Source organism: Gavialis gangeticus, unplaced genomic scaffold (genome assembly GCF_001723915.1).
Source record: "Gavialis gangeticus isolate Ggan-Ray unplaced genomic scaffold, GavGan_comp1, whole genome shotgun sequence".
Classification (NCBI taxonomy): Eukaryota; Metazoa; Chordata; order Crocodylia; family Gavialidae; genus Gavialis; species Gavialis gangeticus.
Window position 1 is genome coordinate 207,830,125 of NW_017728992.1, and position 17,415 is coordinate 207,847,539.

A 17,415-nucleotide genomic window follows, 5' to 3' on the forward strand; every position below is an offset into this window, starting at 1 on the left:
GGCCAACAGCACTGAATCTTTTTTACATCATGGTAAGCCACTATGTTGAATACATTTCAACTTCCTCTTCACTCCCACAACAGGATTGCTACAAGAACATCATCTACGACATAGAAGATTGGTCTATAAGTACACTATGAAGAATTGTAGTTATACTTTAACTTCAATAGTTCTCCCTGTCTGGTTTTTACCTTGGATAAATTTAAACAGCCTCTTTCTCTCCTAAGCTGGCTCATTGAAACAATCTGTGCTCTTTTCATTTTCTCTGAAAAGAGGAGGTTTTTTAGCCCCAACCCCTCCCCCTGCACCTGTTTCAGCTTGGGTAAGGGTGACCAGTTTTTCCATGGTACTCCAGATGAGACTTAGTACTATACATCCTCCTTGTCCTGGGAATGCCTTTCCTGATGCAGTCCGGGACTGCATTTGCCTTTGGGCAGTTGCAGTTTATAGTCATCCCATAGTAAACAAATGCAGGATGCTTCTTCCTCAGCTCTTTCCATCTGGTGAGCCACTGGCTTCTGGCAGAAGTTCTTAGCCGGTTGCTGCCCAGCTTTGCTCTTTATAATTTTGCATTTCATCCTGTTAGGTTGCACCAGACCTCAGGATCATTCAGTTCTTCCTGTCTGCGAACCAGGGATCCGGGTTTTCTGTTTCCCATGGGAAAACGGTGAAAACCGCAAGATTTTATCTCTTACCAGAGGCAAATGCGTATTTCTCATTTTACTGGAGAAACCTGTGGATTTTGCAGTTTTGCAACAAGCCCTCTGCAGGGGGCTGGGCGGGAGCAGGAGGAGGGTGGTCTGCCAGGCAGCCTAAAGAGCAGCTCCCACAGGTAAGTGGAAGGTGGGGGGGGTGGTGTTGAGGCCCCCAGAGGGAGGGAGGGAGTTGGGCTGGGGTTGCTACCCAGCTAGGAAGTTCTTGGGGCCTGGGGCCGTAACGCGCAGCTGCACAGCCCTGGCAGGGAGTGGGACAGGACTGTGGGCAGCTCATCTGGGGGGCTGGGGCTGGATCCCTGCTGCTGCATGCACTCTTGGGGGTCAGGGGGGACCCATACCCCCCAGATCTGGGCACGGACTCCCACCCTGCTGCCCTCCCCTAGGGCCTCTGCTGCAGAGGCTCTGGGGGAGGTCAGCAGCCTGCAGTATGCAGCCCCTGCTCTGCACACAGATCAGGGGGTTATGGTCCCAGCTGCACCCCTAGGAGTGTGTGCCACAGTGGGGAGCCATCCCTAAACCCAGAGCAGGCAAGTAGCAGGTGGGGAGCTGGGCTCCGCTTCACTACTGCAGCCACCGCCTTCTGCCAGGGGCAGGGGGCTGCGGACTCGGGTCCCTGGCCCCATAGCCCTGGCAGCTGTGGGGGGCCCTCCAGCAGGGCTGGGGAAGCAAGATCTATGGGTGGGTGGGTGAGGAGCACCAGCAGTGCTGGGGGAATTGTCGGGGGGCAGGGGTGGGGAGTGAAGGGCACCAGCAGGGCTAGGGGGGACTGTGAGGGGCTTTTCATTTTAATAATGGATTTTGGGGTTTTATCAGAGAATTTGAGATTATTTGTTTTTTTTTTTATCAGGGGGAAAAAAACAGGATCCCTGCTGATATCCCAGCCCTTCTTTGTATCAACAGTACTTCCTAACTTTGTCAGCTGCAGATATTAGCACTGGCCTCCTTTTGTGCCGAGGGCTTGAAAATAAAATTACTCGGGCAATCACCTAGACATTTTCTGGTACCGCACATGTTGCTTTTCCAGGTCTCTAATGTTTACAGGGGCATCTGAGCCTAAGGGTACAAAGTGCAGTGTGTGATGAATGTTGTCTATGCTGCATGTAGAGTATGCAGCAAGGACTTGGTTACACAAGGAGACTTAAGCCCTGAGAATTCATACAATCATAGAAAATGGGGGTGGGAAGGGACCTTAGGAGATGCATCGAGTCTAGGGGTGGGCAAAATACGGCCTGCGGGCCGGATGTAGCCTGCCAAGCTATTCTATCTGGCGTGCGGGGCCCCTAAAAAATTTAGAGAAGTTAATATTAATCTGCCCTGGGCTGCCTGTCATGCGGCCCTCGATGGCTTGCCAAAACCCAGTAAGCGGCCCTCTGCACAAAATAATTGCCCGCCCCGATCTAGTCCAACCTGCTACTCAAAGCAGGACCAGCCCCAACTACATCATCCCATCCAGGGATTTGTTGAGCTGTCTTCAAAACCTCTCAGAATGAAGATCCCAACACCTCTCTGGGTAACCAGTTCCAGAGCTTTACTAACCTCCTTGTGAGAGTTTTTCCTAATATCTAAATAAGCCCGATTCCCTCAGCCTCTCCTTGCAAGTCATGTCCCCCAGCCCCTGAACTATTTTGTTGCTGGGCTCTCTCCAACTTGTCCACATCCTTTCTGTAGTTGGGGGGGGGGGGGCACAGCTGGACACAGGACTCCAGATGTGGCCTCCCCAGTGCTGAATAGGGGGGAAGAATCACTGCCTTCAATCTGCTGGCAATGCTCCTGCCAATGCAGCCCAGGATGCTGTTAGCCTTCTTGGCACCAAGGGCACACTGCTGGCTCATATCCAGCTTATTATTATAATTATAATTCTGCTATTTAAATTTCCTCATCTAGACAAGGTCTAAGGCCGTGGGGGAGAGAATTAATGTAGTCATCTTCCATGTGTAAAGGTCAGAGTGGACAGGTGAGAGCCCCCTTCTCTGAAGTCATTTCACCCAATGTGATATAGCTGTTGCCTGTCTGCAGTTATCTTCAAGGCAAACAGGACTGCCAGTTAGCCATGAGGCAGTTTAATAGTGCCTTTTACTTGCAGCTACCGCAGAATAGCTGTCCAGCTGTGCCCTCCAGACCAAGGTGTAACATATCAGTATAAACCAGTGTTAGTTGCACCGTTTTCTTCCCAGACCCTAAATTGTCAGCTGTCCCCACCACATGCAAGCAGCCTCATCTCCCTCTGCTCCCTGTTTGTAAAGCAGCCAGCCTCTTGTTCCTCTCCCCGCCTCTGAAATGAAGCTCTAGCACATCTCCATATCACGCTTGTTGCCCTTGCATGTCGAGACTGAATGTAATATTGCTTGGCAGGTTTCTTTTGCTCATAGAACAGCCTTGTTACAATAATACTGGCTCTAATCCTGCCTTGTCAGAGGCAATAAACTTCAGTGCTGGACACAACTCATGTAACTTAATGACCCATACCTCATTCATTTTTCATGGCTTTCTTAACATATGCTGCACTCCGTGTGCATACAAACCATGCCAATTTCTGGTGGGTTTATGAGTGCAACAAAATTTATGACCACCTGCTGTGCACTTTTTTTTCTACTTGGTTTAAAACCTTCTACAAAGGGGGGAGTGAGTTCCTGTGTTGTACCCCTGATTTTGTTCAGCCCTTACACAAAAGTCCTGTGCTGCAGTCGAACAGCAAAATGCTTGAAGACCTGCTGAAGGCCCGAGAGATAAACTAAACACATTGGGAAGGTTAGGTGCTTACTACCTCTCAGGATCAACCCTCGAGGTTGTACAGGAAAGAATAAAGCCGGGGAAATATCAGCTTGAAAGACTTAGCAGGTGCCCGTAACTCCTTACCCCAGTAACAGGATAGACTGTGGTAGAAATGAGTCTTAAATCATTCTGCTAACACTTAAAGGATGATTTTCAGCCAAACCAAGTGACTTCTTTTGGATTTGCTGGAGTACTGAATGTTGGAGGAGATGGACACCAAGCTGCATTTTTGAGGGAGCATTTTGTAAGTTTTTCAGCAAAGCCAGTCTGCCATATATCCTCTCAGAAAATGGAGAAAGGACTAATTAAACCTCTCATTGCTCAAAGGTCCTTCGTGTTCTAGAAACATAGAAATCAAGGCTTGGACGGACCTCAAGAAGTCATTTAGTTCAGGCCCTTGCTCCAGGCAGGATCATCCCCATCCAAACCATTTTAGGCCACTGACAGATGTTAAAGTAAAAGCATGACAGGATCTGCTATGGGATCCCAAATGTATGTGGCAGGAGGTGCAATTGTGGGATCCTGCATCACATCCCACTGCCCCATGTTGCTCATGAAGGGGACCTTATCCCAGGCTCCCCCTGCATGCCCTCTCCTGGCTGGAAACCCCATCAGCTGGCCAGGAGTCTCCACCCCAGTGCATGTGGTGATCTGGAAAGACTCTTGTGTGCTCCAAGCCCGGTACTGGCCACACCTTCAATTAAGGGCATAATGAAAACCAGCCACAAAGTAATGACACATTACATATAATAACTCTGTGGCTGAGCCCTCGTTTTATCACTCCATTAATTGACAGAATGTGTGGTCAGGTCGCTACTTAAGATATGATTAATCAGTTAATCAGTCTGAAGTGTAACATCTGTGAGGGGCCCCCTGAATAAATTTGATCTAATTATTAAATGCATGAACCGATCCTCTCCTGTAGCTATCAGTCGTGTTGTCCCAAAACACCAAGAGCACTCTACTTGCCACAGGTGAAACAAGGGATCACACTGGTATTGAAAGCACCCAATTTTATCCCCCCCCCAATCAATGATTCTTTTTCTCAGGATGAAATTCTTACTCCAGGGCCAAATTTCCTGGATTATTTTTCTTTATATATTTTTTTTCTCCTAAATGTCAAAAACAGCAGGGGAGGAGGACTTTACAACAACTCTAGTGGGTGGCAATGGACTGCTTGCCCTAGCACAAACCATGCAGTAGTGGTGCTTTGTGAGAGCTCTTTTGCTCTTCACAAGGCTTTTTCTCACGGTCTCATGGGGAGCTGTGGAGGGTTACCCAATTTTACAATGGGTGAAGGAAGCCAAAGTGCAGAGAGATCAAATGAATTCCCTATGGGCAGTTAGTCTCACAATTTGAAGCCGCGCTTCTCATAACATGATCCAGTCCAGCAGCACTTGACTTGCAAGCTTGGTTTTACTGTGTTTTTTTGGCCGGGTGCGAATTGATAACAACCTCATTAAATGTGATTGTTTAAAGAGCTAGATGCAGTGTTCAGCTAAAACAGGCAGCAAACAGCAGAGCTTATTTGGCTGCTGCAATGTGAACTCAGGGCTTTGCAAACAGCAGAGCACAGCTTCCTTATCAGTAGGTAGATAACAGTTCAGACAAATCCAAACAGCAACAACTTCCAGAGGATGTTGTGAAGGAAAATAGAAGGAAATGTCTAAACTTACAAGGAAATTCCTGGAAGAAGGCACCTTCTCCATGCCCAAACGCCAAAGCAATTAGTGATCTGCAGGTACCTTAAGGGACTTGGGTTATGAGAAGGTTGATGTATGGTGCTATTTAGGAATCCAGTCCTGTGACGGCAGCTCTGGCTAGGCACTGAAGGACCCAAATCACCAGTCACTTTTAAAGTCACAACAACATAGGCACCTATAAATGTCTGGTGGCAAGCTCCCTCCAGCTCTACTCCAGTGGAAGTGCTCATAAAATTTAATAGCAGGCTTATTGCACTGTTGGTTGCATGTCCTACAGAAAAGGAAAGAAAAAGAAGAAAGTTTGGTTTGTTTTTTAACATTTGTCATGAAGAGTCCCACGTGATAAGTTGAAGATCCACTGCAAAAGAGCTCTTTGCTCCTTCAGAGAGGACTCCTTAGACTTCCTGGTCTCTTGGGATATTTTGTATTGACCCTTAACAGATCCTTTGGGGAGCGTGTCACTTGTTAGTCTTGTGACACATGGTTTACCTCCTCTAGGACTAGCACTAGTCCTGCTGTCCCTCCCCTCTTCCCTTCTCCCAATTCAGCCACCAACTGGACCTCATCCAACGTTGCTCTAGGATAGTGGTTTTCAACCTTTTTTCATTTGTGGACTCATAAAAACTTTTGAATGGAGGAGTGGACCCCTTCAGAAATTTTGAATGGAGCGGCAGACCCCTTTGAATTGGAAGTGCGAGTATTCACATATTTTTAATTGATCATCATCCTTTTGTGGACCCCTTAAACGTACCACAGGTTGAAAGCCACTGCTCTTGGATATCTAACTTCATCACTGAATTAGTCACCATGACCTCTGGATTCCTTGTTCTTAACAGCAAGATTCAGGCCTTTGCTTAAATTCACCTTTGAGGAAGCGGTGTCACTCAAAGACCCCTACCCATTTTGTGGTTTTGCACTTGCTCTTCAAAGCAACGATCTGTCTTTGGGTTATTAATTTCCTTTCAGCCCTTGGAACTGAGATTTATAGGTCAGCTAGGCGGTTCTTTAGCTTTTGTGTCGTATTTAATAAACTCTTACAGAAGGATCTGGTTTTCTCCCCTCCCCCCACCTTTCCTCTTCCTCTGATATTTGTCATGAATACACAGATTACTGTAAAACAGAAAAGCTTCACGTTTTTCCTGCCAGGTATAGCAACCTCTGTTCCTCAGCCTCCAATACTCTGAGTGTGCACTCCAATTTAGTACGTAAAGTAATCACAAATGTCTGTGCTTATCCCTGTAACTTACTTCTTCAGATTGGACAGCTTGTTTTGTATGATTTAGAAATATCCAGAGCAATTTTATGTACAGAAAGATGTTTCATCTGCAGTTGTTTAAAATGCAGTGTTTTTCACTCTCATCCCAGTTATTAGTCTGGACTAATAACATCTCAAATATTTTCCCACTCCTAAAAGAAAAAATAAGTCCTATTTCTTGTCACTCTGTGTGCAAACATGGAAAGCAATGTTTCAATTCCAGAGAACTTTTTGAGTGCAATCATGAGTTGGGTTTTATCAGTCCTGGCATCGTAAGGTCCAAAACAAGAGCCAAGACCTGTATCTTCTCCTTTTGCAACTAAGATAACATCCTAGCTCTCCTTAGTTTGCAGAGGCAGTGCTTGCAGGTGTCAGCAGTGGTAAGATCACATTTCATAGGTGATATCTTCTCCAAGCAGCAGTTCCCTTGACCAGGAGAAAAAGAAGTCCCTTAAGGACTTCTCCATTCGAGTTTAACAGACCTGGGATCAGGGTGCATCATCATCGAGATGCATGTATCTAACCTGGTTTCCCACCTATTAAAACTTGGTGGTGGCAAAGAGAAAGCGAGGGTGAACACACAGCATGGAGACATAGAGGGCAAAGACAAGGGCATTCAGTTGATGGTGCTGCACAGTCAGCTTGTGTAAGCTGGTTATAATAGCTGTCCTTCCAAAAAGTGGTTCTGAGTAATACTTTTGACCTAGGTAGAAAGACAATGGGGTCTTGAGAGCATCTGAGAAGAGGAGAGGGAGGAGTGAGTTTTGCTTTTTCTAAAGCCTCCAGATGATGGGTAGGAAGGTGTTGTGCTGCTTCCCAAGAGATGCTTTCTGATGACCCGAAGCTTGAGCCTTGCAGCAGGGTGACATTCACCCTGCATTTACATTAGCATTCAGCTGGCTGGGGTGGGAGGTGTCGCTATGGTCAGATGCCAACTGCTTGCCCAAAGGTAAGAAAAGCGAAGGCGGAGGTCTCCCTATGAAAACAGCTGCCCTGCCTCACACCCTGCATTCCACCCCCAAAAAGGCCCTTTCTGTAGGGCTGTGGGGCTCCTCGGGAATGCATTTCACTGCTTCTTTGAATTGTTCCCTGTACAATAGAAATCCCTCTCGCCTGGGTTAAGCTTTTGTGCCATGGAGGAATCTGAGAACCTCCTCTTGACGGTGCCTCCATTGGGAGCCCCTATAACATTTCTTTGCTTCCCCCTTGTAAGGCCGAAGAGACGAGCATCTGTTATTTCCCAGCGCAAAGGTTAACCACCTAACTCATTCCCTGCCTGGGAACGCTCTGACCCACCAAAGTCTGGGAGGGTAGAATAAAAGCGCTCTTTAAATACAACTCATTTACCTATGCCCTGACTTCCAGAGCTGTTGAGCAAGCTCCAATCACACCGATGTCAGCAGGCGCCGCAAGTGTTCATCACCTATGGGAAGCGACGTCTTTAGCGTCCAGGCTGTAGTCGTGCATGTTCCTATGATTTAAGACTCCCGGTATCCTAAATCTGTCATTTTCTGTCCATCCCCTAAAGCCTTGGAAAGGAAGGAGCTCTTCTTGTGTCATTTGTAAAACCCTGAATCATCTATAAAGGAAGTAGTTATAAAAGTCAGTGTGGCATAACACCATCGTTAAACTCCATTTCAGCATCGTGGAGGAGAGTGCCAAAGGCAGGGCAAGCCTTTGTAATGGAGCCATAGTTTGGCATAACCTGGACAGCTGAAGCAGACATGACTTATAGGCCCAGCACAGAGAAGAGGGCCCTGAGAATATGCTGCAGTAGGAGACAGCAGCTCTGCTTGAGTCGTATTACAAACTAAAGAGGCACTTCACCTGTGTTTTTTGAGTATTGTCTTTGCGTCTCAGGCTGTACCAAAGGGAAGGTGATCTTGCCCAGGGGACAAAGAAACCGTTTTGTGTTCCACTGCTTGCAAACAGCCAACCTACAGATAGCGCTGCAGTGAGTCTCCAGAGCAGATCTGAATAAGGAGCTGGCAAAGCTTGGATAGAAAGGAGGGCGGGCTTCAGCAAAGGTGCTGTGCTATCACGGGATGTATTCTGATCACCTTTCTCTTAGCAGGGCTGTGACCCTTTTGCACAGACCCAGCGCAGCAAGCTGCAGCACCGCCGCGCACGGATCAACCAGCAGATCAACAAGGAGATGAGGATGAGAGCTGGGGCAGAGAATCTCTTCCGGTGAGTGCATAACCCCTTGGTGTGAGCACCTGGGCATGTTGATGTCATTCTCTGCTACTTTCTGTCACTTTGGACTGTTTGATTCTCCTCTCTAGTGGGAAGCAGTGATGTGTCCTTGGCTTGTAAGGAAGAAAACTGACCAGCTGCATGAAGGTCCAGGGCAGATTGTGGTTAATCACATCTCGTTTAAAAACACAAAATAGTCTGTATTCCCTTGCACCCAGTACAACCTCATCCTGAACCACTACTGTCTTCAATTTCCCCCCCTCTTTTGTTCCAACAGAGGATGGACAAAAGACCTATCCCCATGAGTTTTGTTTTTGGTGTTCCTAGTTTTACTCCCCTTCTCCCTCAATTCTGACCCCAGCTGGAGAGAAATAATCACCCTTTCCTTTGCTTTTACCCTGCTAATGCTTTATCACTGGCCTTAAATTATGGGCATTTCTTCTGACTGTCAGAGCTCTCTGTTTTACTGAAATCTGTGCTTTCATTCATGCACACCTCTTTCTATACCACCTCCCTTTCTCTTTTCACTGTACCTTCTCTGCCTTCTTCCATTTCATCCCATAAGCTTGTAGGAGCCTTCCCAGTTACATGGAGCAGGCTCTTCTGTCTCAGTATCCAAGAAATGACAGGCCTCAAAGTATTCCAGGTCCCAGGGTTGTGCTCTTTTCTGTGCTCGTTCAGGCTTCCTCCGTGCCTTTAGACAGCATGCCTCTTTGGGATGGATTCTATAATCTGCAAGTGAATGACCTTTCTCTATAAAATAGTGTGCACATTTACCTCATTATTAATTAACAGTTGTTTTAATATCTTGGAAATTAATCAAAACTGGTTTCTGTGGTGGGTGGAACAATGGAAGCCAACATAGAACAAAGACCTGAGCTCAAGCGTAACCACGGGTATTTGGAGATGCAGTGTGATAACTGTATCGGTGGGTGAACCAAATTCAGCCCTGATGAGAGGTGGGCCCATTGCATGCTTATGGTTGGACAGACTCAGGCCAGGTAACTCTTTGCTATCTGTTGTTGTAGAGCATACAAACACAATATAGTCTCTTTTCCTGGGGTTTAGCTATAAATACAGGCAGCCAGTCACAGCCAATATGGGATACTGATTGTGAAATATTGATATGTTGTACTGTTTTGTTTTTTATGGGTATCTTGCTTTCATAAGCATTTTAAGTGAGAGATTTCTTAGTTCCTACATATATTACCTGTACAGCAGGATGGTAAGGTGAAGGTGTGTCATATGCTATGATAAACTGTTTTAAGAGTGTGGAAAATACCTTCTATACGAGCAGCTGCAGTCTTACCAAAGCCGAGTAAAGCCAGAGGATGACATCCTTAGCTTTGCTCGAGATGCCTTGGGGGATGCATGCCAGTGTTTGATTAGCTCTGCCAGCTACAGCATTGCATTGGTGGCTCATGTTCATTTTGTTGTCAAGTCAGGCACCTAGGTCTCGTTCAGTTGTGATGCTGGCAAGCAGAGCCTGTAAGTGTGCTGTGGGTTATTTCTCCCCAGATGGAGCACTTTACATTTCTGGGTATTAAATAACATCAGGTTGAGGTCTGCCCACTTCACAAGTCTGTCCAGGTCAGCCTGTATTGCCAGCCTGTCTTCGAGCATGACCACACCGCCCCCCCCCCACACATAGTTTGGTGTCATCGGCTAACTTTTTGCCAGATTGTTTGTAATACCTCCAGTGTGAGACACTAAATAAATGCACATTAAGCTGCCCTAATGCGCAGTACTGAAATCACGCGTTTAAGTGATGCTTAAAGCTCAGTAGCCTATCTTACTATGCATCAGTGTAATTGCGTGGTTTTTTATGTGACACTTTAATGTGCGGTAAAATAGGCTGTTGCTCATTAAAGCACACATGTAGATGCGATGCGCCCATTTTGTGTTAAATGTCATAGAAAGTAAGGGTGTGAAGGGACCTCAGAGGTCATCTGGTTCCACGGCCTGCTCAAAGCAGGACCAGCCCCAACTACATCATCACAGCCAGGGCTTTGTCTAACCAGGTCTTGAAAACCTAGATACCTTCAAGTCAACCAGCCCTGACACCTTGCACCCCAGGGTACTCAAGGAGCTATCAAGCATCATCCCTCAGCCTCTGGCACTGATCTTCGAGCACTTCACCAGAGCACCAGGAGTTCTCGAAGATTGGAAGAAGTCCAATGTGGTGCCTATCTTCAAGAAAGGGAGGAAAGTGGATCCGGCAAACTACAGGCCCATCAGCCTAACCTCTATCCTGGGGAAGGTCTTAGAAAAGATTATCAAAGAGACTATTCTTAACAGACTGGCCAATGGCAACATTCTGAGGGATAGCCAGCACGAGTTTGTTGCGGGTAGGTCTTGCTTGACCAATCTCATTTCCTTTTACGACCAGGTGACCTATCACCTGGACAAGGGAGAAGAGATTGATGTCATATATCTTGACTTCAGAAAAACCCTTTGGTCTGGTATCCCATGATCACTTAGCAAAACTGGCTAACTGCGGCCTCGGCTGCACCACAATCTGCTGGCTGGGGAATTGGCTCCGTGGTCTGACCAAGAGGGTGGTAGTTGACGGGAGCCAATCATCATGGTGCGCTGTAACCAATGGGGTCCCTCAGGGCTCTGTCCTTGGGCCTACGCTATTTAACATCTTCATTAATGATGTGGACATTGGTGTCAGAAGCGGACTGGCCAAGTTTGCCGATGACATCAAACTCTGGGGTAAAGCATCCACACCTGAAGACAGGAGGGTGATCCAGGCAGATCTGGACAGGCTTAGTAAATGGGCGGACGAGAACCTGATGGTGTTCAACACCGAAAAATGCAAGGTTCTCCACCTTGGGAGGAAAAACCTGCTGCATCCTTACAGGCTCAGTAGTGCTACGCTGGTTAACTCTACAGACGAAAGAGACTTGGATGTCATGATTGACCACAAGATGAACATGAGCCTTCAATGCAATGCCGTGGCTAGGAAAGCGAGCAAAACGCTGGCTTGCATCCGTAGATGCTTCTCAAGCAAATCCCAGGATGTCATTCTCCCCCTGCACTCGGCCTTGGTGAGGCTGCAGCTGGAGTACTGCGTCCAGTTTTGGGCTCTGCAGTTCAAAAAGGATGTGGAGAAGCTTGAGAGGGTGCAGAGCAGAGCCACACGCATGATCAGAGGTCAGGAAAACAGATCATATGATGAGAGGCTGAGAGCAATGGGGCTCTTTAGCCTGGAAAACCGCAGGCTCAGGGGTGATCTGGTGGCCACCTATAAGCTTATTGGGGTGCTCATCAGGATCTGGGGGAACGACTGTTCACCAGAGCCCCCCAAGGGATGACAAAATCAAACGGTCACAAACTCCACTGTGACCGGTTCTGGCTGGACATAAGAAAAACTTCTTCACTGTCCGAGCCCCCAAGGTCTGGAACAGACCGCCACCTGAGGCGGTTCAAGCGCCCACTTTGAACGCCTTCAAAACACATTTGGATGCTTATCTTGCTGGGATCCTATGATCCCTGCTGACGTCCTGCCCCTGGGGCAGGGGGCTGGACTCTATGATCCTCCGGGGTCCCTTCCAGCCCAAATGTCTATGAAATCTATGAAACCATTTTCAGTGCCCTTCACTGGACTCTCTCCAACTTGTCCATATCCTTTTTGTAGTGCAGAGCCCAAAACTGGATACAGGACTCCAGATGTGGCCTCACCAGTGCCAAATAAAGGGGAAGAATCACTGTTTGATCTGCTAACAAAGGCCTGATGCAAGAATGGGAATGGGGATGGGAATGCAAGCTGTTTCTGTGTTCATTCCTTGGTGGTTCTAGGCACTTGACAGTGCAGTAGAGCTGAAAAAGGTGCAGGAGTGATATAGATGATTAAGGCTGCCCCTTATTGTTTTAGAATCTCATGAACCATAGCATTGTAATGCCTCATCTAATTAAAAAGGACTTGAAATCCTGATGCATGCTGTTGCACATGGGTCTGCTTTCCAAAGCCAAGGAGAAATGTACTACGTCAGCAGGAATGTGCCTGGCTGTGATTTTTGGTGTAAACAGCACGAATCAAATGATACCTGTTTTCTATGTGGGTGGCAAGTAATTTTCCCTCCTTTTCCTAAAGTAAGCATCTTAAATCCAGTGCAGTGCAAAAAGAGTGCAAGGGAGCTGGCAGGAATGCAGGGCAAAACACAGGAGACTTAATTACACTGCTGGGGAGTAAAAGGAACATCCCACTGTCCGAAAGGAAAATGTCTTGAAGCAGCCCTCTTTCTTTGGGTGGTGAAAAGCATTTGGATTTGTGCTTTTGAAAAGCGTTTACTGTGGTAGCTCTCCCTTCCATGAATCTGTTTTGAGCAAAGGTTGTAATCTGAAGCAGGCAAAAATGAATGGCCCGTTGTTTTAGAGAAAAGCAACAGTTGATTCATAGAATTATAGAAAATGAGGGTTGAAGGGGCCCCAGGAGGTCACATCTAGTCCAACCCCCTGCTCCAAGCAGGACCAGCCCCAACTACATCATCCCAGCCAAGGCTTTGTTTACGTGGGTTTTCAAAACTTCCGAGGACGGAGAGTCCACTGCTTCTCTTGTTAGCCCATTCCAGTGTTTTACTCCATCCTGGTGAGAGAGATTTTCCTAATATCCAACTTCAACTTCCCTTGCTTCAGCTGGAGCCCATTGCTCTTTGTCCTGTCATCTGCCCCCACTGAGAACAGTCCAGCTCCATCCTCTTTGCAACCCCCCTTCAGAACCACCTGACATATAGCAAAGCATAACGATGGCCTAGTAATGGCCTTTTCCAGAGAGACTTCTGGACCTGGGCTTCACTGAGAATTTGCATCAGCGTTGCTGGAGCCATCAAGGTAAAGTGTTAGCAAAGGAAAGCTGTGACTTATATTGAGGGTGTTTGCTCTCAGATAGGGTTTACAGCTTTCACTGGGTCGTGGTCACTGGTTAATAGACCAAATTCCGAATAGAGACCAATTCCTAGTCTTTTTTTTAAAAAAAAAAAGATCTGTCCAAAGCATTGCTTCTCTTTCCCCAAGAAGTAGTGATAAATGATGTTTAACATAAACCACAAGCTGTGTTTGCCAAGCAGTTTTGTTTGCTAGAAAAACAAATGGGACCAGCCAGTTAAATACGAGGAGTCCTTTCCCTCCTTGTTCAAATACTGTTGGCTCAGCAAAGCAATCGGGAAGGTAAAAAATGTCTCCAATAAGCAGTATTTTTTTTAATATCTGTTTGTACAAAGTTAACTAAGTAAACACTTGATAACTTGACAAATAGATGGATCAAAACTCGGTGGTGCAGGATCCTCATTAAGTTGCACTTGACTCCTCCACAGGGCGGGGGTAATGTGAAGCCTGGTTGCCGCTTGAATTCCATCAGTAGTGCACAGTCTTCCTTTATGGGGTGAATTTTACCTTTTTCAGGAACACTTGCCCATCCCAAAGGCACTACATGGAGTACTGGGTTATTGAGTCACTTCTGTTCCCCAACTAACTTCATTTATGTGCAGACAGAATCTGATTCTGACCAGCAGTGCAAGTCTCTGGGGTTACTGACCTTTTTTTAAAGCAGCAAAATACAGTGGGGGAGAATCTGTGCCTTTTTTTTTTAAACGTCATTTCCTCGTGCTTGTGCACGCAAACACACAGTTCTGCAGCCAGAGAGGAAGGATTCCTAGGTTAAAAAAACATTCTGCTTCAGATTGGAAATAAAACAGCAATCCTGATGTCTCGCACATACATACAAAGAGATTGAGTCAGCTGCTTGAAAATGCAGGCAGCTCATCAGGGGAGATGAAGACATGTCAAAGAAAGATCTGTGGCCAGTTGAGGCTCTTGAGTAAAACTTCTTTTAAATGGGTCAGAACCAGACAAAATCTGAGCAATAGCATGAGGTCCGGTATAAGGCACATGGGTAGAATTACCATGAGGCTAATGAGGAAGAAATGGTCAATAAATACTTCTCTGCTGCACCGGGAAAGAAGCAGGATGATGTGTTCATAGCGTGCAGGGGGTAATTCCATCGGCAGTTGTGGAGGAGGTTTAAAAAGGAGTAGGCGGGGAACACTTTGAACCTCTTGTCTAAAAAACGAAAATCAGAATACTGGGGAAATTCCAGGCGATTGCTGGGGAGAAAGCTAGCAATGCTCCCGTATTTAAAAGGGAAATTAGGCTGAGTAACCTGCCATCAGTCCAAGGTAATGGATTGCAGTGAGTAAAGAGTTGAAGAGATGGTGGTGTACATGAGACCCCTGCCCCTTGGGAGTTTTTTGTCTTTTACTGAAACCAGCCAACTTTCCAGACTAGAAAAAGCTTCAACTGAGTCAGACTTGGGGGCCGGCCATTCGGCTTTTTTATTTTTTTACTATGCTCTGTTGAAAAGAGACACGGCGTGATTTAGCGTGAGAGGCTACAACACATTTCAGCAGACAATAGCTTTCCGCTGCCTTTGGGTTATCTCTCCCGGGTTTCTTTCTAAGCAGATAAGAAGGCCATAATCAGCCTGAGAAGTTGTCTCATCGGAGCAGGCGACTTGCTGCAGCTGAAATCAATCCATCATGTTTACATCTCCTGACATGAAATAAAGGGGATGGAAAGCAGGGCAATCAGCAGAAGGCTGATACGGGCAGCCACATGACAGGCGTTTGCTGCAACTGGGTTGCTGTTTGCACAGGAAAAGCAGCACCTTTCCTACTCGGGGGGGGCTTGTTTGTGAATGCCTTTGACTGGAGCAGCTGTGTAGGTGACAGAAAGAAAATGCCCTTCCTCTGGACACCTTGCATCCAAATATATGGTTGGTCCAATAAACAGATCCTACTTCTTACATTTCCCTGGGCCCTCATTGCTACGGCACTAATACCATTTGAACCTTTGTCAGAGTGATGGTTCTGTCCCACGTGAGCCAATTATGCTGGCCTTGATGCTGCACACCTTCACTCCCATCTCCAGACTTGCCAGTCTTCCCCTTTAGTCAAGTGATGAATTCATACAAGGTCCCAGTCTTGCTCAGATCACAGGATGGGCAGTGAATGAGGCCATAAGTCTGAAAGAAGAGAAGCTGAACTCTTGTGTGTAATGCTGTGAAGTTCTTCTCGTGTCCTCACAAGCTAGATGATTTTTCCAGAAGCGTGCACAAGCAATGGCTCTTTCCATTGCTGCAGTGAGGTCCTCCTTCGTACAGGTCTCACCAAGGGGTCAGCAAACGAGCATGTGCTCCATAGTCTGCACTTTACCACACCCGCATCTATCCGTGTCATTAGAGTAGCTCCATCTGGTCGTATTCATGTTTGATCTTTCAGTTTGCATGCTCAGGCGATTCAGGCATTGCCATGCTGGCTGGTCAAGATCCACCCCTCTTGGAAGGTTCTTCTGGGGCTTCAAGTCCTCTTCAGAGCACCTGATTGCATTTAAACTTTCCTTCCATAATCTCAGTCATGTCCTGTCAGTCCTTGAGTCCAGTGGTGCAACAGTAGTCACAACACTTTTTAGCATTTTAAGCCATTTAGTTACTTCTTTGTGACCATACAGTAGATGCCTGGAATAATCCTTCTGCCGTGATCCTTTCTTTTTGACTCTGCCTTTCTCCTGATATCAGGTGGTGCAGTGCCAGCCAGTAAAGGGTTTACAGGTCACACCCAGAATGGTGGATGAGTCGGTATCAGCCTGGAAAGATGCGGGCAGTGGGGTCCCAGAAGGCTCAGTCCTTGGAGGGGTGCTGTTCCGTGTCTTCGTCAGTGACTTGGATGAGGGCGTGGAAAGCACTCAGTCCAGATTTGCAGATGATACCAAATTACAGGGTAAAGTTAACTCACCAGAATGTAGGGAATGAATCGAGACGGATCTGGACAGGTTGGAAAAATGGGCGGAACAGAATAGGATGCAGTTCAGCAAGGACAAGTGCAAGGTGCTGCATCTAGGAAGAAGGAATCACCAGCACACTTACAGGCTGTGGCAGGACCGTCTCAGCAGCAGAAAGGGATCTTGGAGTCACTGTTGACTCCAAGATAAATGTGAGTCGTCAATGTGATGAAGTGGTAAGTAAAGCTAACCACACTTTATCATGCGTTAGCAGGTGCATCACAAACAGGTCCAGGGAGTTGATACTTCTCCTCTATGCAGCACTGGTCAGGCCGCAGCTGGAGTACTGTGTCCAGATTTTGGATGCCACACTTCAAGAGGGATGTGGATAACTTCGAGAGGATTCAGAGGAGGGCTACTTGTGTGGTTGGGTACCTGCAGGCAAAACCCTACGAGGAGAGATTGAGGGCCCTGGATCTCTTTAGCCTCGCAAGAGAAGGCAGAGAGGGAATCTTATGGCCACCTGCAAATTCATCAGTGGGGGACAGCAAGGAATAGGAGATGCTTTGTTTACCAGGGCACCCCATGGAGTCACTAGGGACAATGGCCACAAACTGACGGAGATTTAGGTTGGACATCAGGGGGATCTTCTTTACAGTAAGAGTTGCCAAAATCTGGAATGGGCTACCAAGGGAGGTGGTGCTCTCTCCTACCTTGGGGGTCTTTAAGAAGAGACTCGACATGCACCTGTCTGGGGTTGTCTGACCCCAGTACTCTTTCCTACCCAGGGCAGGGGATCAGACTCTGATCTGCTAAGGTCCCTTCCAGCCCAAACATCTATGAATCTGTGAAATACAGGCTGTTCTTTGGTGTTGGCTTTAGACATCCTGTTATTTCACGACACCCATCATTTAGCACTGGGTCTATTTTCTTGGCATGAACTGATTGTTCCCAAACTGGACATGCATACTCTGCAGTAGAGTAACACGAAGCA

At 46.9% G+C, this 17,415-nt stretch overlaps 1 protein-coding gene and 1 long non-coding RNA gene across 4 annotated transcripts in view; both read left to right on the forward strand.

The window, feature by feature from the left end:
• LOC109305244 overlaps window positions 1-2,065 on the forward strand; it is an 11,102-nt gene extending 9,037 nt beyond the window's left edge. The window contains exon 3 of the long non-coding RNA XR_002099600.1: window positions 1,928-2,065. This is a non-coding gene — a long non-coding RNA (uncharacterized LOC109305244). The remainder of the gene's footprint in view (window positions 1-1,927) is intronic.
• RHPN1 (rhophilin Rho GTPase binding protein 1) overlaps window positions 1-17,415 on the forward strand; it is a 73,038-nt gene that overhangs the window by 10,871 nt on the left and 44,752 nt on the right. For 2 of the 3 annotated variants that reach the window (XM_019528251.1, XM_019528253.1), the window contains exon 2: window positions 8,518-8,636. In XM_019528251.1, the coding sequence (XP_019383796.1) occupies window positions 8,518-8,636 (119 nt within the window). The remainder of the gene's footprint in view (window positions 1-8,517; window positions 8,637-17,415) is intronic. The other variant, XM_019528252.1, reaches the window with a different exon arrangement.